This window comes from Chinchilla lanigera, unplaced genomic scaffold (assembly GCF_000276665.1).
Source record: "Chinchilla lanigera isolate Chin_1 unplaced genomic scaffold, ChiLan1.0 scaffold00104, whole genome shotgun sequence".
NCBI classification, from domain to species: domain Eukaryota; kingdom Metazoa; phylum Chordata; class Mammalia; order Rodentia; family Chinchillidae; genus Chinchilla; species Chinchilla lanigera.
In genome coordinates, this window is record NW_004955505.1 from 5421037 (window position 1) to 5445330 (window position 24294).

Below are 24294 nucleotides of genomic sequence, written 5' to 3' on the forward strand. Positions count from 1 at the left end.
GGTTACTATACTGAGGATCTGTGGTGGTCACACACAAAGAAAAATCACTCAAGGTCTAATTGAAATCTTTTTCTGTGTAGTTTGACATGTAGAGGTACATTAGTGGAGAAAATTTCAACAACTCCACATTCTCCTTTACTTTGAAAATTAAGAAGGGTGAATATAGTATGCTACGGGTGATTTTAGAAACATTAAATTATTTTAAAAGCAAAATATATACAGTATTCCCTCCCATGTGCCTGAAGCACAGGAAGGTCAGCCCTGTGCTTCCTGCCTCTGAACTTGTTGTTTGCGCTATTCCACAGTGCCAGGCAAGAGGTAGGGCCCAGTAACTAGACGCTGTGCTTGTGATTCCAAGTTAGGTGTGGGCTGTTTCTTCCTTAAGATCACATCTGTAATAATGAAAGAATATAGAGACAAAGATATGAAATACTTACTGTATTATACTTCCCTGTCAAATTTTACTAGAATATCAAGAAACTCACTGAGGAAAGTTCACATGGATGTAGAAGTAAAGAAAAATAATAAAACCATACATTTTCAAAAAAATTTTAATTATCTTAACCAAGTGCAGTCATTAAATTTGTACTATGAACAGATCACAGTACTGAGCTCTAGGATTTAAAAAACGGTGAGAGGGATAAGATGCTGCCCATGACGGGGCTCCAGCGTGGTGATGGTCACGGAGCACTTGTGCAAGGTTTCAGAGTGAACGCAGCAGTGCAGGTGTGGCCGTCGGTGTACAGATGGGCTCGAAGTTCTCACTCGGCATTCTGTGGTTAAAGTAGCTTTGTTATGGGGTGAACCGCTTGAGGTGTGTAAACCTCGGTTGTTAGTTTGGGTTGGGATAGTCGTTATTGGTACTGTTGTATAAATCTTAGAGTAATTATGCCTACCTCATAACGCATAATGAGCATTAAGATAAATTGTGCGTAGATATTGCTACACAAGAGTTGTGCACCTTGAGGTTGTATATGTGGTACATTCCTGATGGGTGGACCTGCACCCGAGGAGGCGGAGTGGGGCACCCTTCCCCTGCTGGCCAGGGCCTGGGAGGAGGAGAGAGCCCAGCTTGTCAAGTGTGGTGAGGGAGAGCCGAAGGCGGCCGGCCTTGGGAGACCAGAACAGGGCTTCTTCAAGGCAGTTCCCTACCGTAGTGTTTTCAAGTGGAAACACACACGCAGCACACAGAGACTTAGACAGATGTGGGTATAAAATTGACGCAGACACACACTGACTATTCTTCTTCAGCGTGCTTAGGGCCAGAAGTGTTTCAGATTTACAAGTTTTTCAGATTTTAAAATACTCACAAAGATTTTACTATTAACACCTCTAATGTAGAAATCCAAACCTCTAACTGCTCCAGAATCTAAAACTCAATGAGAGATATTCAAAAAGGTTAAGATTTTGGAGCATTTTGGATTTCAGACTTTCCGATTTAGGCACCCTTGACCTATATGGACATAGATACAGACTCACAAACACAGACCTGCGTATACAGTAGAGTTCTGCCTAAGTGTGCGATACACGTAGGAGATCTGATGAGGAAGTGGAGTGAGGAGGAGGGAGGCCCTCGGTGAAGTCACGGCAAGAATGCACAATGAGAGCACCGGGCTGGGGCGAGTCTTCCTCTTGCTGGGGTCCATGGTAAATCAGTTTCACTACTATAAGTCAAGGAGGTTAGGTTCAGCCATGATTCTCAGATCTATGTAATAACCTATGTTATTACATAAAGAACTATGTCATTACATAAAGAACTTCCTACTAAGAGATGCAAATTGAATTAAAAGCAATCTCAAGCTGGGCCTAGTAGTGCAGACCTGTAATCCCAGCACTCTGGGAGGCTGAGGAAGTAGGGCTGCAGATTTGAGCCCATCCTAGTAATCTAGAAAGACCCTATCTTAAAATTTAAGAATGAGAAATGGACTGGGGATGTAGCTCAATGCAAGGGCTCTGGGTTCAGTTTCCAGTACGGGGGGAAGAAAAGCAGCCCCAAGTGATTTTAAGGAGCAGTAGAGAGAGGGTCAGTGGAACAGGTAACCTCTTAGGATCTGCAGAATTGGTGCCCAGGGCCACCTGGTCTGGAAGGAGCAGTGGGTCCCTCTGTGTGTCTGCAGTGTTCGTCAGAACCAGATTGTAAACCAGAGACTAAGAGTCTATTTGTAGACAGTCAAGCATTAGTGAAGATTTTTGTGGAGGGGAATATATTGAAAGTGAAGCTCTAGAAAAATTTCAAGTGTCTGTATGTAATAAAAGGAAAAGCAATTAAAAGTACATGTGTGAACTACGCTGTTAATAAGCAAAACAAAATAAGATGCACTAGGCTGGGAGTGGTGGTATACACCTGTAATCCCAGCACTGGGGAGGCTGAGGCAGGAGGATCACTGTGAGTTCGAGGCCCACCTGAGCCATAAAGTGGGCTCAAGGCCATCCTGAACTGTGTAGTGAAACCCTGTCTCAAAAAGGCAAATAACAAAACAAAGTGAAGCAAAACATCAAAAAACAAAATAAGATGAGCTTTTGACTATAGTAGTCCAGCGGAATCTTGCCCCAATTTAAGCTGTGGGATAATTATCAGAGGAATATGTGCTACGATGTGGATCTGAAAAGGGATGCTGCTAAAACCAGATGTGGTTTGAAATGAAGTTTGGCCCTCATATGCGAAGTGTGTTTCTAAATAAACCAAGGAAGGTTCCATTTAGAGGAGTTCGTCTGCCGTAATTATTTGGTCGAACCACGCCCATTCTCTCAGCTTCCTCCAAATAGTGCACCGGAGACGGTAAAAAAAATACCCTCACTATGCCTCTGCCTTTCAGAAACACAAACAAACAAAGGATCACTTAGCAATTGCATGAGTTTTTGTTTAAAAGGCACTGTGGAGGACCCAGCAGCCCTGGTGCCCAGGGAGTCTCACGGCTCCCAAGCCAAACTAGCATCATCCCAGGTGGCAGAACCTTGGGAAACGTTCTGTATCCGAGTCCTGGGATCTCATAAAACTCAGTGACTGCACTGATTGCATGATGCCCTTCGTCAGTCCCTGGAGAGATTCCTGGAGATGCCATTTTCGCACGGAATCTGAGCTCCCTGCAAGGCTCTGTGAGGTTAACTTGTCCCATCATGTCCCGTGAATGTTAATGGACAGCCTCAGGTATTTATATTCATAATACTGTGTTGCAGTTAAGCTCACTGGGTTCACATAGACAAGGTCTAGGTTTGCATTCTAACTCACGCAACTTATGACAGATGAATAGCATAACATTACTATCAAATTGTTACAGGATTTTCCTCTGCTGGTTTTGAAGAATGTCCAACTAACATATGTCCTGCAGGACTTAATTTCAAGCCTAACTCCCTAAGTCTGTGTTGTCCTTTGCATTCTAGGAGGATTTCCAAATTAGTGTTAGTAAAGATTTATGAACTCCTCAGAGGAAGAGTGCTGCTAACCAGCAAATAAATGGTCATGTTACTGGATTTCTTACAATTACATTTTCACTTTTAAAACATGTTAATGGAAGAATTACTTCAAGGTATGTTTTAGAATGAAACCTGGGTGTATGTAAACATAGCACACTTCCATGAGTTTTGCAGACACGTTTTGTTGACTGAGTGAATTTAACAAGAAAGCACTGAGAGAGCTGTAATGCAGATTTATTACTATGTGACATTAAAGCCACGTATCAAGGGTGACCCAGTTAAGAACATGTGTTAAACCTCTTATTTTCAAAGTAATGAGGAACCTGTTTGGAGTTAGTTAGATCCTGTTAAGAGGATAGTGTGGAAGCCACCTCCACTGGGAAATAACTAAGCACCTGGCATTAATGGACAGGACAAATGTTTACTAAATTGAGTGCTTAAGTCCAAGGTCTTTGTTGGATTCGTGGCCTCCACATCCACTCCACCCCAAGTGTGGGATAGGAAATCCCCTCCTAAGTGAAACTGACTTGTAACAAGCTGCTTGCAGCACTTAGAAGGTCAAGCAGGAGTCGGTATTAGTTTTGCCTCCCTGTAACTTTGTCATACAGAAACTGGACCTGCAGGGGATTGTAGGAGCTACACTCGGCTTTGATAATTCATGAGTGGTTCTGCTGGAATCTCAGTGTCTGTACAGATCACCTGGGAACTGTTGGGAAATTCAGGGTCTGAGGCAGCAGGCCCAGGTGAGGCCTGCAACTCAGCATTTCCGACCAGCTTCCCAGCGATGCTGATGGCGCTGGCCAGGGCCTCTCCTGTACAGCGGCTGGCTTACCGGGGTGGCCCACAGTGGTCAGAAGGGGTAGGTGTGGTTCAATGGAAGCTGATTCCCAAGGCCAGTTACGTGAACAGAGCTCATGTGGCTCCTCTGAATCTAGATTTTCTCATTAGAAAAATGAGTGTAATAATAAAACAATACCTACCACATGCGAGTGTTGAGAGAATTACATTAACAATATTATGGGGAAATTTACGAGAACGTATGGTGCATAGTCATTGTTAAGTGATGAATAATAAAAACGTAAGCACACGGCCCTGCATTGGTACCAGTAAAGACGGGGGACAGGTAGGCTGGGTGCTGGCTGTAGTTCAGGGTTTCTCTTCTTCAACACCCACCACCACCACCATTTGCAATATTTAGGACTTCGCAGGAATCAGCAGCAAAGTTACTGCCGTCGAGAGTACATCTTTGCCTTCAGAGACATTAATATGAAGATAATGAGGGAATGTCTTCTATAGTACTGTCCAGAAAGAGAACATCCACCCGGCCTTGACTTCTCCTTGAGTGAAAGTGAATCACCAGGAGAAGCCTCAAATCGGGAAGACAAAACCATCTCTGATTTTCAGTAAAAGCTCATTGTTGTTTGCCTGCCCTCAGGCAAACACAGTTTTCTCCCTTGGATGTAAAACTAAAGATTAACCCTGGCAGTCAGGCCTGGCTTGTCCCTGGATGGCGACTCAGCCACCATTAGGAAGTCAGCCTGCCGTGCTATAGTCAGAAACAGGGCACAGATCCTCCCCATACCCTTGTAAACACGTTCTGGTGCCACCGGGTTATGCCCCAACATTGTTCTTCTGAAGACCAGTGTTTCCTGTTAACAGACTTTTAAACTATCAAGCAAAACTCTCAAAAAGTGCGTAGCAGACTGGGGATTTAGCCCAGTAGGAGAATGCTTATTACTGAGTGTGCACGAATCAAAGACTCAGTCCCCAGTACCAAGGAGAAAGAAGGTGCTTAGCAAGAAACAGAAGGTAGAAACTCAGTCCAAAACCTGCAGCATCAGCTCCAGGCATGGTCTAGGTTAACTCACCTGCAATATGTTCCAGAATGAACCAGATAATCATTGCTAAGAGAAATGAGATTTTAAGGTCTAATCAAAGGATTTAAACCAAATGTTAATAAAAGATGTTCCCCACCCCCCCTTATTATCTGTAGGTCCCAGGAGAAAAAAGAAGAAGCTGTTGCCTTGCTGAAGGAGTCCATCAAATATGGCCCAGAATTTGCAGATGCGTATTCCAGTTTAGCTTCCTTATTGGCTGAGCAGGTAATTGTTTCCATTTAATTTAGCACGGCAGTTTTAAATGTTCCTGTTGAGTCTGTAAGGTAATGTTACGCAGATTTTTGTACTGATGGTTTGACTAGTGATTGATAAGTTCATAGTGAACATCTAATCTTTATGTCAGTTTCCTTGACAGAAATTAGAACCCTTGTTCCCCACCCCCAGTGCTCCCTGTGCAGCAAAGGTGGCCTCCTTTAGCCCACAGTGGTGCATGGTGGGTCCCGGTACATTCCCTGTCACTCTGGGACAGAGTCTGTCAAGAATAATACGTGACATTTGGCGCTTTTATTGCAATTTACTTGTCACGTTTTTCTGGTGGATCACTTGTGGGCCGAAGTCTGTGAGCTCAATATGGAACTAATTATTGACAGTCTCTGGGATCCTGTGTCTTCGTGCCCGTGTGAAAATAACAGGCTTGCGGGATGGGCCCTAAGAGGACATTTGCAAGGCACAGGCAGACATAAGTTCTGAACCCCTCTTTTGTCTCATTTGTCTAAATGACTTATGCCACTTTTGAGAGTTCCGGACACATGCCCCTGGCTACAGGGAGGCAGATATAACTCGTCCTCTACATGGATGACACAGTTTTGCTAACACGTAAATTCCTTGCTAGACTTAGATTCTGTTATCACACAATTGCCAGATTGTCTTTAAAACTGAACAGCTTTCAAGATGTCTTACACCATTCACTCAGCTTCAACATAAGGAAAGATTTGATACTGTATCGGTTAGTTAGGGTACAATTCACATTCAGAAAAATCGTGGGACTTCCACCAAGAAGCAAAATTAGGACAGTCTATGTGTGATAAATATCGTGACCTGGTGTTCTCACTTTAATGCAGTTATCCTTCAGCATCTGCACAGAAGCAGTCCAGGGTCTCCCTTGCCCAGATCCGTACTAGGAGAGGGCAGTCTTTGTTTATGTCTTATAAATTCTTTGTATCTCTGGATTATGTATAATATCTGATACAAGGTAAATACTGTGTGGATAGCTGGAGTATTTAGGGAAGGAAGACAAGAAAAACATTCATTGCAGACATAATGTTTTTCCTGAGTATTTTTGATCTATGGTTTGCTGAATCCGTGAATGGGGAAGATACAGAGGCATCCAGGCTGGCCAGGGGGGTAGGTCGGCTTGGGCGGAAACCCTCGTTTGTGGTGGATTGTTCTCTTGGTTTTTGGTTTGTTTGCGTGTGTGCTTGTTTTGTGGTAGTGGGGATTAAACCAAGAGCCTTCTCACTGAGTTACGTCCCCGGACCAGTTTTCATTTTTGTGTTTTGTATTTGCTAAGTCACTAAGGTGCCCAGGCTGAGCTTAAACCTTCGGTCCTCCTGCCTCAGCCTCCTGGGGTGCTGGGATTATAGGCGTGCACCACTACACCCTGCTTCTTGCATATGGTCGTGTTCTCCAGGGTACACTGGTGTGCTGGGCTGGCCTGGGCGTGTGGAAGTGGGCACAGGCAGGTTCCTTGAAGAGACTGGTTCTACCCATCACCAGCCGTGTTTCTCCCCCTATCCGGGCTCCTCCCTGCTCTGCGCCCCTCCGCTTGGCTGGCGGCCCCACGTGCTTCCTCTCCACACACTGCCCCTCCGCCACACATTTGTCCTCAGCAGCCGGTCCTTGCCGCCTCACAGGTCTTCTTTGTGAGGCCCTCCCGCTCCCCACCGCGTGCTATCACGTCCTCCTCGCCTGTCTCATTTCCTTGTTACCCTCTCTGACGACGCACACCTTGGCTGCCCTGACCTCCTCACACCCACCTTGCCCGATGTGGTGGCGGCCGTTAGCCATGACCGAGTGCAGCCGTGTGGACGGAAGAGCACACAGCCCCATCCCAGTGCAGGATCCCGTCCCGCTCATGGGCACTCGAGCCCGGCCGCGCTGCCGTGAGCCTGGGCTGCGTCTCAGCAGGGACGACCCTGTCTCCTGGGACCTGGAGGAGAATCTACATGGGACCCTGAGTGTTGTCACCGCCTCACTGTCACCAGCCACCGCCGAGGGACGAGGCCCACACGTCAGTGGGCCCTCGGAGACTGCTTGTGAGGGCTTGGGGACCCTCTGCTTCAGCGCAGAAAAGGCGAGGCTTCGGAATGAGGGGGGGCTCTGTTCTACGTTTAACCCCACGCAGGAAGAGTCCTGTGATTGCTAGAGCGACCGCATCCCCTCTGCTCACCCCAGCTGCAGCCGCCTGGACTGCACCTCCGCTTCTCTCCCTGCGTGGTCTCACTCCTGGGCGCGTCATCTTTTTGGTCATTTTTTGCAGTGATTGATTTTGTTTGGTTCGGATTCTATATTTTTGAAAACTGCCCCAATTGCATTGTGGAGTTATGAGGTATGAGGAAGTAGACAAATGAAGCATTGTGTTAATAGTTAGCAGTCGCTCACCTCTCCAGGAATGTGTCCTTGTTCTTCTTAAGGAAAATCACCCGTGCTAAGCGGCAGTGTCACTTCCTACATCAGTGGGGATTCTTCACAAGTAAGACCGGGGTTCGTGTGTCTTCACACTCTCCTGCACCTTCCTTTCTGTCTCCCCTTCTAAATCTTCCCCCACCTCAAAAACAGTCACACCACCGCTTCTTCTCACTTCCTTCCACCTCCCTGTTCACGTGAGTTACTTTTCCAAAGAGCTTCGTTTGTAAGAATCCTCAACACGCAAACTTAACCACATTTTCATGTCTTGGATTAGTAACTTGCATTAAAATGTAAATATTATGTTGGCTTTTGGGGTTTCAAATTTATCTTCCCCACTTAGGAGTGCAAATGTAAGAAAACCCGCGTTGTCTTTATCTACCTGCTCCCTCTCGGGCCAGCGTAGCCCACTGTGCAAGGCGGGCTGCGGACAGCGGCTCGTGACTTCATCCGCTCTGGGATTTGGTTGCCTGGGACCGGATCAAGACCACTCTTTACACACACATACAAAAGAGATTTTGTGTGTATGTACAGGATAGTTAACATAGTTGTTCTACTGTCTTCTATTTCTTTGCTGAAAGAAACTGTCAGTGAGTCCTTGGTTGACCAGTATTGCATGTCTCTATCTGTTTTCATGAGAAACCAGTTTGAAGATATCAATATGTAATACAACAAGCATTGTTAATTCCCTACCACTTTGTTTGTAACTCTGTATTGTCTGTACTGTTCTTTTGCTATTTTGTAAAAGGTTGTCTGTCTGTCAATGTTTTCCTCCTTTTATTTTACAAAAGAAAAGACCACTCTTTACAGTAAACAACAGCATAGGCTTGCGCCAGGAAGCCAACACCTCTCGGGAGCTCAGTTTTCCAGTCTGAAAGTTGATAAATACTCTGAATTAACCTTAATGTAGCTAATGGCTCTGATGGTTTTTTTGTTTTGTTTTGTTTGAGACAGGGCCTTGCTATGTCGTTCAGGGCAGCCTTGAGTTCACTATGTAGTGCAGGCAGGCTTCAAATTCATAGTGATCCTCCTGCCTCAGCCTTCTGAGGGCTGGGATTACAGGCATATGCCGTTATGGCTGTAACATTTTAAAAATATCTAAAACTGTCTTCTTGAACATCATCTAAGTTCTAATGAATAATTTAATGAGTAACTCAGGGCTCCACCATAATTAGTGCTATCATTTCTATACAACTAAAATATTAATATGCTAATATTACAAAAATAATTTGCCTTAATAAATATCCCAAAGTTTCAGTTGTATTCCTTTTCTAAATTAATGAACCCTCTGCTCCTAAAAAGATAATACTTTAAAAGTTGATGCAGATGTTTAGAGAATTTGAAATTTATTTTAGTCCGTCCTTCAGCATCTTTGAATTTATTCTTACTATCAACAATTTTTGTGGCAGTTGGAAGCTTTTTTCTTGCCATTAGAAGGCAGTTGAAGTTAGTTAAAGCAGAAGCAAAAGCAAATGCAGTTTTCGGATAAAATTTTAAAAGCACAGGCCAGATACTTTTTCCTCAGTTATTTTTAAGAAGCGTCAAGTGGATAGTTAACATTGATTTCTTGATAAGCCTGATTTTGGTGAACCACAGTGGCACACTGATATAAAGCTCCTGCACCTCACATCATGGAAGTTGTGAACAATTGTTAAGGAAAAAAATGACAGCCGAGCCCCTGATCTTTTCTGACATACAAAGGTTACATCTTTTGGCAGTCTTTCTTGTGCAGGATGTGAATATCAAATGCTATGTGATCTAACAGAGAATCCAGTGGAAAGATTGAAGGCTTCTTCTTTCTCCTGCCCCTTGGGATGACTGGGGCAGGGCAGCCTCTTTGAGACCCGGGCCTCCCTGCCTCTCTGACTCCTACACCTGTCCTCATGTCTGGAGTTCCTTTGTAAGGAAAGAAGGCTTCACAAGCGCAGGCCAGGCACAGAGAAGTGGTTAGAGGGAGATCCAGCCAACCTAATATTCTTTGGTAGCAAAGGAATTTGTTTCCTGGTGGCTCCGCGTTATTTAGCAGTATTGCAGCATTTCAACTCACCAAGAATGGGAAGCAAGGTTTACAAACCAGTCACTCCGTGGAACACTCAGCTGAGCAGGTTGTCTTCCAGGGACGCCGTGTCCACATGGTGGCCCATGCTACCCAACCAATGCCAAAAAACGTCACTGAAGTAAATTCCCCATTCTGCAGGTGTGTTTACAGAACTCATGTAAGAGGATTTGCCTTTCTCTGCATTTAATTTCAAGGTCTTTGTATCTGCCTGAAATTCCTGATTTTCTAGGACATTTTTTTTCTGCCATTCATTTTACTGACTACACTTTCCAGCTATTTCAGTGGGAAGATTTGATAAGAATAGCTTCCCCTTATTTATATCTTTAATTTTTGAAAGCTGTTGTGAATATTAGTGGCCGATGTAGGAACTTCTTGGTTGCTTGACCTCTCTCTGACCCAAGTCTTTGGGTAAAGTTACTCACCTTTCGGTTCATGTATTGATTCACATTTTTATCTAGCTCAGCGCTCAGTCTTGCCTACAGGACTGTTTCAAAACACCCGTCAGACACCCGCAGAAATGCTTCCATCGGGAAGAAGCAGGGAGACGCACCTGTCTGTCGCCCTCACTACTCTCCCAGCCTCTGGACGCATCCTCAGCACCAGCAGAGCCATGGGGTTGACACCACACGCCTCACTCTGCTGGAACCTAAACACAGAAGTGAATCTATGTGGGCAAAGCAGTTGGAGCCCAGGAAGGGGCGAAAAATAGGTTAGTAAGTCAGAAAGAGCACACGGCGAAACTATGGAAGGCTGTCACGGGCCTAAACCTGAGGTCTCAGATAATAGGAAGCAAAGCTGAGCGTCTGAGGAGAGGATTTTACAGCTGGGCCGGTAGGCAATCCTGAGGAAGTGCGCCGGGCATTTTGCAGGAAGCTTAGACATACAGGCTGGTGTGAGAGGTTGGAAGCTTCATTTTAGGAAGAAGGTGGGGAGACCACTGTGGAGAGAAGCTTGCCTTTGTGGTGGGGCGGGGATATTGACAGGTGAATAAAGGCAAGGGGAGACGAGGGAGACTGCAGGGCGGAGTGCTGAGCCCCGGGGAGCCAGAGACAAAGAGCCTTGGGAGGAAACGAGCTCAGCTTTCCTTTCCAATTACACAAGTGATATAAATGTACGATAAAAAATGTAAGAACTTGGGAAAAATAGAATACACTCACACCTTCACACTTAGTAAAATATCTAGAAGCAACAAATATTAATTATTTTTGTATCATGCTGGTATTTTGTGATATTTTTGTTGTTTTAATACTTATATTCACGTAGGGTTTGGGTCCTGTCCTTTTCACTACCGTGAAGTTCTACATCCTGTTACGCAGGTTCCATGGTGGAACCTTTTATAAATGTCATTGCAGTGATTGCTTTCTAGTTCAAAATCAGGCATTGCAATTTACGTAGTAATTTGTCTACTGCTGGTTATTGAGATTCTTACTTTTTCCTTTCTTTTTTCTGTCAAGGAACTTTTCCTTTCTATTTTTTTTTTTTTTTTTTTTGGTTTTTGGTTTTTCTCCGGTACCGGGAACCGAACTCACAACCTTGCGCTTGCCAGGCAGGCGCTTTGCCGCTGAGCTAAATCCCCAGCCTCGGAACTTTTCCTTTCTAATGGCTTTTCCGCAAACACCATTTTGAACCATCCTGATGATACACTGCTGGCATAGAATCCGTGTGTCAGAGAACACAGTACATTTCCTGACGCCTCAGACAAGTCACGGAACCGCTTCCTAAAAGAGCAGCAGTGGCTCACTGCCACCAGCAGCATGCAGCCCTGAATGTTGTTACAGGGACATTTTAGGAAAATGGCATTTGCAGAGATGACGGAGGGAGATCGGGGCTAGGAAGTAGATTTAGGGCTTCAAATAAACAACACGATACTATAAACAAGCAACTTTTCAGAAGGAAGTGAAGGGCAGTGTAGGGAAAAACCCTAAAGAGCTTTGTGACCATCTCATGTTGTGGATAAAAATGTAAGGCAGATGGGTTAAGCAGCTGCCCAGGGTCGTGCCACAGATAACAAGTGGCAGGACCAGGCTAACATTGGGCTCTGGAGCTCCCACCCACTGTTTCTGTGTTGTATGGCACCGGGGAGCCAAGGTCAGACAGCAGTAGAGGGCAGCAGTGAGGGCAGCTGGACGCGGAGAGAGGTGATCCAGGAAGCCCGGAGGATGCGTTGTCACCAAAGTGAGAAATGTCCAGGACAGAGTTGGTGTCCCTCTGTGTGTACTGCAGCAGAGTCGAGAAGTGTAGAGCCAGAAGATGAGCCCTTAGTGAGGTCAGGGTGGTCTCTGGCTTGGAATTCTCTCCTGGTTCTCCATTAGCATTTGGGGCGGGCGGTCTTCCAGCTTTGCAGACAGTCTGTAAACATTTATAGGCCCACTGGCATGTGACCGGGCAATTCTCACCATAGATTGTATAGCTGGGTGTTCTACTTGCAGTAAAGGAATAAAATTAACGTTGTTTATGAGTCTGACCTCCTGTGAATTATTACCAGCCGCATGTTTATAGCCTATTGGCAACCGCAATTAATTAGTATAATAACACATAATAGTTTCCTTTCATGTATTTTAGGGTAACGGCTTCACCCAAGATTAAAAAGAAATGTAGAATGATAAAATATAAATTCAGACTATAAATCAAATAAGAGGACCAGGGTCCGTTCCCGCGAATGGCATCTTTGGGTGGATTCAGCCGTGCATGTGTGGACTAAGCCAACTTGGAACTAGCCCCTCAGAACGGGTCGGCTTCATTGCTGCGCACGTATTACTGAGTACCTAGACAGCTCTGAACAGCAGAGATCGTTGAAGTAGCAAGGTTTGCCCCCCTTTGATATAGTGCGGAGTCTAGAAGGGACGGCCGTCCTTAAGTGAAGAACTAGGTGGGGGTGGTTATGCAGAGAACACGGGACCCAACCTCACGCGGTGAGGGGGCGCAGGGGACGCGGGCAGTTATGAGCTGGAAGCATGAAGAGGGGGAGAGAGTGCTGGGAGAAGCCCGTGGTGCTGTGCACATGTGTGGCCCCTCTGTCGCTGGCTGGGACTGTGTCCTCCTGGAGGCGCCTGCGCTCAGTTTCTCTGTGGCTTCTGTTTCACCGTTCTCGGCATTTCCTCTTTATAGTGCTTCTTTCTTTTGCTTCAGTTATCACCTGGCTGGAGATAACAAAATCCAGGGCTGGAAAACGCTTACCGTTCCCTGGGGAGGAGGAATACCAAACAAGTTGGCTCGTTTGAGGAGGATGTAAAAGATAGTCAGATGCCAGTGTTGGTAAATACCTCACCTATTAAGAGACATTAATATCGCTAAGTCTCTCACAAACATGCTTGCTGATGACAGCGGGTGAGGAACTGTTCTGTACAGAAAATAGGGAGTGAAGATGTAGCCGTCATTGTCTTTGAGCAGCGACATCTTGATTAGTTTCTTAGGCAGGTTACTAACTCGCGTTTGAACATCACCGTCGTAACTTCCCGGGGGCATCGCAGAACGGAGAGCCATGGGTGAATGGGACAGCCCCGTGACTGTGTGCGCTGCGTCGGGGGTCAGGGTGAAAGCACCCCAAGGAAGGGGTTCAGATGCACAGCCACGATGCCGGCCCGGGCAGCATCCTTTCTGTCATCCGTTCCCAGGCTGGAGCGAAGGACTACCCCTTCCACACCTTCCCAACATGCGAGCACCGGCAGGGCCCTGGGTCCAGCAGGACCTGTGCAGTCTCCCCAGCGGGACAAGGAAGTGATTTGCCTGTCCCCTCGCTCGCTCCTGGGTGTCCAGCTGCTTTCTAATGGCTAACTGATGTGACCACATTCTGAAAAGGCTCTTAGCATACTTTGCCCTTTTCCAACTAAATGCCCACGTGAAAGCATTTTATTCACATGCTTCAGAGAGCAACAGTAAAAAGTGTATAAGGCCAGGCATGGTGGCACACACCTGTAGTCCCAGTGCTCTGGGAGGCTGAGGCAGGACAATTGCCAGTTTGAGTGCAGCCTAGTCAGTTTAGCAGGACCTTGTTGAAAAATAAAAAATTTTTAAAAGGATTTGGAGATGTATCTCATTGTGAAGGCTCTGTGTTCAGTTCCAGAGTCTGTGGTCTCTCTCTGTCTCTCTTTGTCTCTCTGTCTCTCTCTCACACACATAGCATATAAAACATTGATACCAGCCCTGAGGGAGGCTGAAGCAGGAGGATCAAAAGTTACAGTCCTGCCTGAGCAAGTTTGTGAGACCCTGTCACAAAATTTTAAAAAAAAGGGTCTGGGTATATAGCTTAGTGGTAGAGTGCTTCTGGTTCCGTAGTGACTGCAAGGATAGGTAGATAGGTAGACAGACAGATAAGTGTATACATACATACATACATAACATATTAACACAAATACATATGGGAGTCCCGTCGTCTTCTGTTGAGCTAGACACAAAAGTGATTTGCAAAAATGTAAATCAGTGCCACCATTCCAACTAGTTTTGCTTTGGAAAATGTATTTCATATAAATATGTTTGAGTTTATTATTTTCAACAAATTAATAAACATTTTAAAATTTTCTCAGCTTCTTTACAATGTGGCGAACACAGACAGATGTAGCCCACATAAATGAGGGGGTAGGGGAGCCCCGGAATTGTTAGAGTTCAAAACGGATCTAAAACCAAGAACCCAGACCCACGTTGTCTGCCATCCAGCCCGGTCCAGTGAATTGAGCGCAGCCCACAGGAGCACAGTACAGTCGGGGGCTTTTGCAGAGGTAGCAGGTCTGTGCTGGGCGCGGGAAGGTGGGCCCCGTGCGCATCTTTGTGTTTCGCTCCTGCCCCCGGAGGCCGCTGGGTGCTGAGGCTCAGCGTGGCTGGCTGTGGTGTGGAGCAGGCAGGGTCCCTCGTCACAGCCTTCTCTGGTCACGGCGTTTTTAGTGAAAGCTGGCCTGTAAATTGGTGATACTCACTTCCTCTGGACCAAGCAAGTCTGCGGAGACCAGGACTTGTCAGGCTTCTGGTTCAGGACTTGTGACCAGAGGAGGTGAAGGACGGTGAGTGCTTGGAACGGAGCCCCTAATTCTACCGCTTCAGAGCAGTGCGTTGCCGCCCAGGGGAGGGGCTCCTCAGGCGCTGCGAGCTGCTTTCCTGCTGGCGTGCTGGTCCCTCTGCTCGTGTGCAGAGCGAATCACTCCTGGAGACGCAGAGCCAGAGAGAGAAGGACAGATGCTGAGGACATTGGTCACGGGGCCTGGGAGCAGCCATCGGCTCATGGAAGGAACAGGGCTGGTACGCACGCTGCAGCGCGGTCTTCTAAATCCCACTACTTCTCTGCACCTGGCAAGTTCTGTTTCTAGGGGAAGCGCAGCTCAGAAGGCCGAAAACAAGAGAGAAGTTGTAGATGAGAACGGTCATCTCTTCCTGTGTTGTGGAGTGGTGGGGACAGGGTAAACTCGGTCGGGTAGAGCAGCAGTTAAACATTGGCTGCTGCATTTTCCTTTGGCAAGGGGGGCCATGGAAGGCATCAGTTTTATTCCTTCAGGGAAGACAGCTTTGGGTTCATGCAGCTTGGTTATAAAGATGGTCCGAAGGTCTGAGGTGGCAGCTAGGACTTTTCCAGACACATCTCTGTGTCACTTGCTGCTGTCATTCATGGTAGACGGTCCTCAGGCTTTTGGAGGAGGGCGTCTGTCTAACGGCAGGGCTGGGTGCCGCCCCGCTGCCTTGTGCTGCTCCTCTGTGACAGCGACCGTGACATCGCAGGCTCTCTCGTCTGAGTGCAACTCGGCTGTCTGCAAGGGCGGCAGTTGTCAGTGTCGTACACTGTTCTGTTTCCGCTGTGTACCCGGCACAGGGGTGATGCCCACAAAACCAAAAGTGTAAATGTCCCCATTGATGCCAGACCCATTCTTTTGTTTCCAGAAATACTGCTTTTATTTGAGTATCACCATGTCCCTGTGTGCCCTCTGAAAACCTAGGTTCCCGTCTTTGTCCCCAGCAGAGATTTGGGGTGTCTTAACCATTCCGTATGCAAGTGTCTTCATTTTTTTTTTTTTTTTTTTTATTTAGACAGGGTCTCATGATATAGTTTGCCTGCCTCTAGCTCACTATGTAGCCCAAAGGTTACTCGAGTTTGCAGAGACCCTCCTGCCGCAGCCTCCTGAGTGCTGGCATTATAGGTGTGAGACATGGTAAACTAGTGTCTGTTTTTGTTCTCTTGGCCCTAATACTCTGTGCTTTTGGGTTTTTGTTGTTTTTGCTGAAAATATCATCCATATTTTAAGTAATTTCTTGTGAAATTTTTATTTTACCTTGTCAATGTGTCTTAAGAGTTCCAGGTAAATTAGAAAATTTGATCTTTTAAAAACAGAGATGAAGATATCAGACATCAACACTGGTTGAGTAAGAACTCAGGCAGCTTAGGATTTTCAGAAACTGACTATCCAGTTCAGGATTATTCTGGCTACTTTTCTCTGGTTGCTTTTAAGCTATAAAGTGATATTTGACCTCTGTGCAGAAGGTGATGAAGAAAAATAAAAGAAGAAAGCCGAGTTAGCTATTTCCCATGTAGAGTTACTTGGAGAGAGACTTGAAAGCAGTGGGGAAACACCTCTTGGAAATGGTCCTAACTGGTGTGCCCCAGTGACAAGGCCGGGCCCCCTGGCCTCCAGAGCGTCTCCCGCCAGCCTCTGTAACCCTTCGCTCACGTCTGGTCGGACTTGTCAGGTTGTTGGTCTTTGCGCCCCTTAAAGGATCATATTTTGCTCTTCCCGGTTCCTCCGACATCTCTCTCCCAGGAGCACAACACCGAGAGTCACTCCGGTGCTCCTCCCAGTGCTGACGGCCAGGCCCGAAGCTTACTGACACATAGAGCACCGGGCGTTTGCTGGGCGTCATTCTAAGTGCTGTGCAGTTTTTCAGTGTCCGCATCTCTCACCACAAACCCAGAGACAGGAACCACTGTGACTCCTGTTTTTCCTTTAGAGCCCAGGGACATTAAGGGTGCACGACATAGATAGTTGGGCTGGGACTGCAACCCCTATTGTCAGGCACCTCAGCCCAGTCCTCAATGTCTGTGCCACAGTTTGTATGGTGATTGCAGCTCACGGGTGCTGAATGGCTGGATAAATGAACAACACCTAGCGATGTCTTTTATGTACTGATTGGATCTTATAGAATTTATGCTGGGCCTTCCTCATTACACAAAGTGGCCAGCCCTTCGGTGGACAGTGTGGTCATAAAACATTTCTTCTCTTCGTAGACTGAAAAAGAAATATTTCAAGATTTTTGTTTATCTTTAACTATATTGAGTTGGACAAGTACTTGGAAGAAGCTCTACGTTTTTAGAAGCACAGATCCTCCTTTTTGAGAGAATAGGGGATTTTTAATTAAAATAAGGGATACTTGCCAAACACAACCCTCACCTTTTTCCTCAGTGCTGCTTAGTTATGCAGAATCAAACCGAGGGCTTTGGTCACCTACAGAGGGTAAAATATTTTCCTTTCTCAGTCAAATCGGATCTTAACTCAGCTTACTGCGGAGCACTTAGTGCAAATGTGTAACTGCTTCCTATCCTCAGCCTAAGAAACTGAGCTCCGCCTTCCCTTTGGGTGTGTCAGCTTGGAAGCTCAGCAGGAGTAACTTGTGATAAAGGTTTCAAAGCACTGTCCTCAGAGCGTCTTCAGGAAAAATCGCTGTGTGCTTACCTGACCTTCACAGTAGCACCAAGGAATGAAACTGTTTACAGGTGGATAATTCTTAGAACCTTTGATTAACTAGATTTTAACTTCTATATTGTTTTAAAAAAGAGTCATGACAATCCCAGATATGTGTGAACAGTGTACCAAAAAGTTCGTTGAGGGTTATTAACTGTGTTAGTGTGACTCTCTCGTCTGGTTTGCCTTTTGTTTTTAGCGTTTCACTTTTATTAGCGTAGGATTGTGCAGCGCATATGTGTAATGGCTGCACTTCTCCTGGGGAGTTGATCCGGGTACAAAACACATCTTACTTCTGTCTCCTTCTCCCGTCTCTTGTCCCCTGCCTTCCCATTTACAAAAGATCTATCTCCCTGTTTCCTATTGTGTCTCTTGGATTTTGCTCTTTAAATTATGTATACTTTGGGTTTCACATATAAGAGAAACCACGCAATATTTAAACTGTGTGTCTGATTTATTTCATTGAGCGCTGTGGTCTGGTCTCCAGGTGCGTCCATTTTCCTACAAATGACTCAAGTTTATCCTTCTTTGGCCTGAATCTTTAAATGAATCGAAGAAAAAGGCAGCTAGAAGGTGGCCGTGGGGTCAGGGTGTTGAGACTGGGCTGGGTGTAGCTGGCAGGCCGGAGGGGTGCCTTGAAATGACCTCCGGCCGGCACGGGCCTCACAGGGGCCAACTCGGAGACGAAGAACGCAGACTGAGAAAGCAGCGCACAGCATGGTGAGCTGCAGAAATGAGACCTCAGGCAAAGAAAGTCAGGGCAGAGCCCTTCCCATAGTCTGCATCAGCCTTCCCTCACCACATGCCTTGAAAACCTCCTGAAATCAACCTTACAGTGTAGGTCAGAGAAGAGGGGTCTCCGCAAATGCAGTTCTCAGACCCATCCGTGAGCGCCCCATCCCGCAAGAGCACTGCCTCAGCGCAGGCTGCACCGCCTACAAGCAGCTGTTTTCAGACCTGTTTGGAGGCAGCTCTCAGTCCACCCAGCTGTCCCGTTTTAGTAAACATTGGCTTGTCGGCTATAGAGGAGCTAAACACAGCTCGGAGTTGTACTCCTGCGTCCACAGTTAATACCGACTTCAGTTCAGGCAGAGTTCGGAGCGTGTGAGTTAGGATCTGTTGTAAGGAGGTGCTCAGTCAAGTCACTCTACTTGTCCCACTACCAATCCTCAGTGTGTTGATCTTTAAAAACTTTGTCAAACCTGTTTTTTATTCTCTTCAAAGGAAAGATTTAAAGAAGCCGAAGAAATATACCAGGCTGGAATAAAGAACTGTCCAGACAGCTCGGACTTACACAACAACTACGGCGTTTTCTTAGTGGATTCTGGTGAGTGTGATGAGAAGGGAGCTGTGCTGGGAGATAACGCGATCCGAGAAGCACAGTGACCGTCACCCCAGGAACCCCAGAAACCAAATCCGCGCTCTGCCGCAAACTCCTGCTCCCAGTGTCGCCTGGTTACCTGGGCCGTCCTTCAAGCTCAGCTCAGTAAAATCTGCCCATTTCTTATAATGAAGTCTCGAGGAAACAGTATAGGTGGCAGGAGGCAGCCTTGCCCGTTTGACGAGCCTGTTCTTCTCTGGGTGTCGCTTGCAAAAGCTGCTAAGTCCCCCATGATGAGAGATGCTCCCTACCACCCTGCGGCTCCTGCCTGAGCACCCACCGCAGCAGATGGTAAATGTTGTACTGCACTTCACTGAGGAAAGAAGTTTCTGGAATCATTTCATTGCTCCCTTTCGATACATGCTATGGAATCGGCTTTATTATAATTGATAGTGTTCTCCTGTGACTGGTGCTATGTAAAATCCACTTTCCTCATATTATTTAGTGCGAAGCATTACTAGGCAGGGACTGCAGTTATGACATGCGCAGAGCCCCTTCTACCGTGGGCATGTAATGAACACTTACAAATAATGAAATGATATTTGAATTTAATCTGAAGCACCACTTTGTTCTTATTGACTACTAGACTAGCTGCCCTGCAGTAAAATTCCATTTTAATTATTTTTTCAATATGAAATGCTTGAAAGGATCTTTATTTTCTAGGATATGCGAAGCTCTCTTGTTTACAGAATATATAAATCCACACAGATGCATCAGGCAATGGAACCTCATTTTTGCGTGTAAAATTGTTGTGTGGCGCCACCTGCTGGTTCATCAGCCACACACTAATAAATTAAGTATTAACAATATGAAAACTGAAGAGCCCTCTTAGCCTGGTCCTTTACTTCAGCAGCAAACAGTTCCAGTCCGCGCTCTGTAGAAGGACAGTGACCACACGCTGGCCACGTTAGGACGTGGTCTCTTTGGTTGTTTAGTCGCACTGTGTTCAGAGCCAGTGCCCGGGAGGCTTCTGCAGATACCGAAGGTCCCGTTCTGCCGAGAACCGCAGGCTGTTCCCAGGCTCAGCCACACAGCGGTACACCCCTGGGGCCGTCTCTGGGAGCCGGGGCCTGGCCTCCGCCTCACTCTCTTGGGGCTTTGTCTGGATACTTTGGGTCTTTGGGGTTTATGCCTGTATCTTTAAAGTAGTAGTTTCATTTTTGTTTCTGATTAAATATCCCTTAAATCCTGAGAGGCAGCTACATAGCATCAGAAGTATCCAGAATGCCTACCAAGATCATGCAGATAAAAGCATTTTAAAATACATAGCGCATTGGATAAATGCAAGGGGGTTATTGTTATTTACAGTCACATTAAACAAATGCCGTTTAAATAAAAAGTGTGACTCCAAAAGAGATTTCAGGGCAGAACAGCACCTGGCCCACAGGTCGAGCCACCCTGCCCTGCCTCCTGCAGCTCTGCTCCGTGCAGAGTGAGGCGGCCGCGTCAGGGTGAGTGACAGTCGCTGCTCACCCAAACACGGCAGCCACAAGGGCGATGGCCAGAAACACTGCGACTGATAGAGTGAAAGCAGCAGGCCTCAGTCTTTACTGCTGTTTTATCGTTAATTTCCTCGGGAATGTAAGTGAAGAAGAGAGCGGTCCAAAGTTAAACCAAGAATGGGATGCCAAGGGAGGCTGCGTTGTAAGGGGCGGTTTGTGGTGGACGATGAGCCTAACGCGGGCCCCGCTCTCCCACCGTCACGTCCACAGGCTCCCCAGAGAAGGCGGTGGCCCACTACCAGCGGGCCGTCACCCTGAGCCCCGGCCACCACGTGGCCATGGTGAACCTGGGCAGACTCTACAGGTCCCTGGGCCAGAACAGCGTGGCTGAAGAGTGGTACAAACGGTACAGGTCCTTCTCCTCACTTTGTGTCTGTTTTGTTGTTGTCTGAAGCAGGGTCTCACTGTGTAGTGCAGGCTGGTCTTGCACCCACTGCATAGCCCAGGCTGGCCTTGAACTCCTGGTAATCCTCCTGCCTCAGCCTCCTGAGGGATTATAGGCATGCACCACTGTGCCTGGTTCATTTCTTCACTTTCTAAGCTGCCTAGAGACCTCAGAAGATGCCACCAACTTTCTATTTAATTAGAAGAGACAGGCTGTCAGAATACAGTATTAGCAAATTCTGCCAGTTCGGGTGTACAGATCCCCATTTCGAAAGAGAACAGTGCATTACAATGGTGCCCGGGGCATTGAGTTTCCCTGTGCATAGCTGCAGTGCTGAAGCAGAGATGGAATTTCATTTCCATTGCCGTTCATCCATAATTTCCTAAAGCTGTGAGCTGCAGTCCAGACTGCAAATAGCAGATTCAGAGTGGGAGTGGAGGAAAGACACACACACACACCTTAGCAGGGGTGAGGCGGTCAGCAGAGACGCATTCATCCTCAGAGGCTGGCTGAGCTTAGCCCTTGGAAGTGTGCCGCTTAGGAGTGTCAGCCTGCCTTGTCCAATCTCAGAGCCCTGCAGGTGGCCCGCAACGCCGAGACCCTATCGCCCTTGGGAGCCCTGTACTACAACACTGGCCGCTATGAGGAGGCGCTGCAGGTGTACCGAGAGGCTGCGGCACTCCAGCCCTCGCAGCGGGAGCCGCACCTGGCACTGGTGAGTAGGGGCAGAGACAATAGGAAGCCAGGCCAAAGGCACAGAGCTGGCACGGGGACGCTGTCTGCCGTGTCTACCGCGTGATACTCATCACCAGGTTACAGCCATCCGCCAAAGACACAGATACCAAAAATCCTTAGAGCTTTGTTTCAAAATAATTTCAGGCTTAGGAAAAGTGGCAAGGCTGGCTGTAGCTCCGTGTAGAGTGTTTGCCTGGCCCTAGCATGGACGACGCCCTGGCGCCATGCCCAGCTCTGCACGACAAAACGAGAAGAGTTGAAGAGATAGATTACCCCGTCAGTACCCCTTCCCTTGTCTCTACAGACTTTTAACGTTGACACGCTCCTTTCTCTTGTCATATACGCACATATGCATGCTCAGACGCTTAAGCATGCACACGTGCACCTACTGCGGTGCACGGCACACGTGTGTTCTCTGAAACGTGTGAGTCACACGATCGCGCTCCTTCCTCGCGCCCGCGCTTTTGCACGCCGTCCCTAAGAACCAGGCTGCAGGGCTGTTCGCGGTGTTCGCATGCACAGCGGCCCTGTCTTCATGTCAGTGTTCAGGACTTCCTTTTCTTACATGTTCAGTAAATTAAATGCGTTATCCTCCTGCCAACATGGTGTTCCTCTGACGTCCTAGAAAGGCGTTCGTCTCGACATGGTGAGGCAGCCTGCTCAGGAGGCGCAGCCCGTGCTGTCGGCGGCATTCTTGCCACACACGCACAGTGCGCGAACGTCCCTTAGTAAATGCGCGAGGCACGCGGGAGTCCCACGTCCCCGCTGGCCACCGGCCTTCCCCACGGGGCGCAGGGAGAGGCTGAGCTGTGGGCAGGGCTGTGCTCAGGGCCTCTGCCGAGGGGGCGCTGTGTGAGGAGCAACCGTAAAGCACCTTCTCGGCCGGGCCCCTGTGCTTCTGCAGGCGCAGGTTTTGGCGGTCATGGGTCAGATGAAAGAAGCTGAGAAGATGACCGAGCACATTGTGTCGGAGGAGGCCGGGTGCCTGGAGTGCTACCGCCTCCTTTCGGCCATCTACAGCAAGCAGGAGGCCCACGACAAGGTAGCCAAGCCCTTGGTGTCCTGAGTGGGCGGGGGGTGTGCCTGTGACTCCCGCTAGCTCGTCCGTGGCTGGGAAGTGACGCTATAGGTTGGGATTCCCGGTCTTGCAGGAGCTTCTCACAGATGAACTCCTAAGATGTCTCGGAGAAATGTGTGTGCTTTGGCTTCTCCCTGGTCTAAACATTTGATGTAATTTTATCTGTTAGATTTTAGCCAATTCTAGAGAGACTGACGTTCATGTGCTTTCAGCATTTTCTTTGTTTCTTCTAAAATAGTTCCGTGTCACCCGCCTGACAGCCCTGTAAGGCTGGCTAGGGTTTAGCTGCTCTTCTTTATCTCCACTTTAAAATCACATAAGCAGTGAAACCATGAGCCAGCTCGGGGAGATATTTGTGGAGTGCCTGCTCTGCCCTGGAGGCTAGGACTAAGGTGATACGCCCAACAGAGAACACTGCCTGTCCTCGCGCTCCTGTAGGAGAGGAGACAGAGCCCGCACAAGCAAGCAGTTACACGCAAGTGTGATCGTAGCTGTGCTCGGTGATACCATGAAGGGATGTGAGCAGGGCACCTGCCCAGCTTGCAAGGCCAGATCTCCCTGTGAAACGATGTGAAGGAAGGGCTGGAGTTACTGGGAGTGATTAAGCAGAAGGAGCAGGGAAAGAACATTCTGGACAAGAAATAGCCCACGCAAATGTCCTGTGGCAGCAGCAGGGGGCCTGTCCCAGGAATGGGTGTGAGAGCAGGCCTGCAGTGTGGGGCACAGACCCAGACGCTGGGACCTGGGGTTTTGTACTCTCTGTTGGGAAAAAGTTTGGGGTTTTACGCAGCCGAGGGGCTTGGTCAGGTGTGTGCTTGGAAAGGCTGTTTCCCTGCAGGGGAGTCGCGGTTCGAGGACTGAGGGAACCTGGCGCATGCGCAGGGCTGAGCGGTGGGGGGCGGCAGCGGTGAGGCTGCACGCCCCGCCCCAGCCCCGCTTCCGTCCAGCTCCCCTCCACCACCTCCCTGAAAAGATTTGTTTTGGTTTGGTTTTTCTGTCATTGATGTGTTAATGAGCTGGGTATAGGGAAATTATTTTGTTAGTGCCGTTAATTCTCAAGGAGAAAATGAAAGAACGAAGAGTGCGTTTGGTTGTTGTACACCAACTAACGCACGTGGAGCCACTGCACCTTTCGTCGCCGACCGACCTGTGTTTATCCGTCTTTATTTTGCCCCTCCTCAGGCACTGGAAGCTATAGACAAGGCCCTCCAGCTGAAACCAAAGGACCCCAAAGTTGCATCTGAACTTTTTTTCACAAAAGGCAACCAACTAAGGGAGCAGAACCTTCTTGATAAAGCTTTTGAGGTAAAATAGGCCGAACTTGTTACTGAATTTATAGATTACAGTAAATTCTCGCATGATCTGTAATGACGCCTACACAGCAAAATCTAATGTCACTGGCGTGTTCGCGGGGTGAGTTTTCGGATTAACTGACGTAGTGGTATCCGTTGATTTCTATATTTGAGCCTGTGGTTTGTGATTACTCAGAGTTATGCAGTGCATTCTTCAGTTATACCTTTAACTTGATTGTCAGAACATTCACATTTTGGCCTCAAAATACC

The 24294-nt window shown here is 47.5% G+C and overlaps 1 protein-coding gene across 1 annotated transcript in view; it reads left to right on the forward strand.

Moving 5' to 3' along the window:
• Tmtc1 (transmembrane and tetratricopeptide repeat containing 1) overlaps positions 1 to 24294 on the forward strand; it is a 253886-nt gene that overhangs the window by 220137 nt on the left and 9455 nt on the right. The window contains exons 15-20 of the mRNA XM_013505922.1: positions 5408 to 5516; positions 18876 to 18978; positions 20745 to 20880; positions 21490 to 21634; positions 22559 to 22696; positions 23915 to 24037. Coding sequence (XP_013361376.1) covers positions 5408 to 5516; positions 18876 to 18978; positions 20745 to 20880; positions 21490 to 21634; positions 22559 to 22696; positions 23915 to 24037 — 754 coding nt within the window. The remainder of the gene's footprint in view (positions 1 to 5407; positions 5517 to 18875; positions 18979 to 20744; positions 20881 to 21489; positions 21635 to 22558; positions 22697 to 23914; positions 24038 to 24294) is intronic.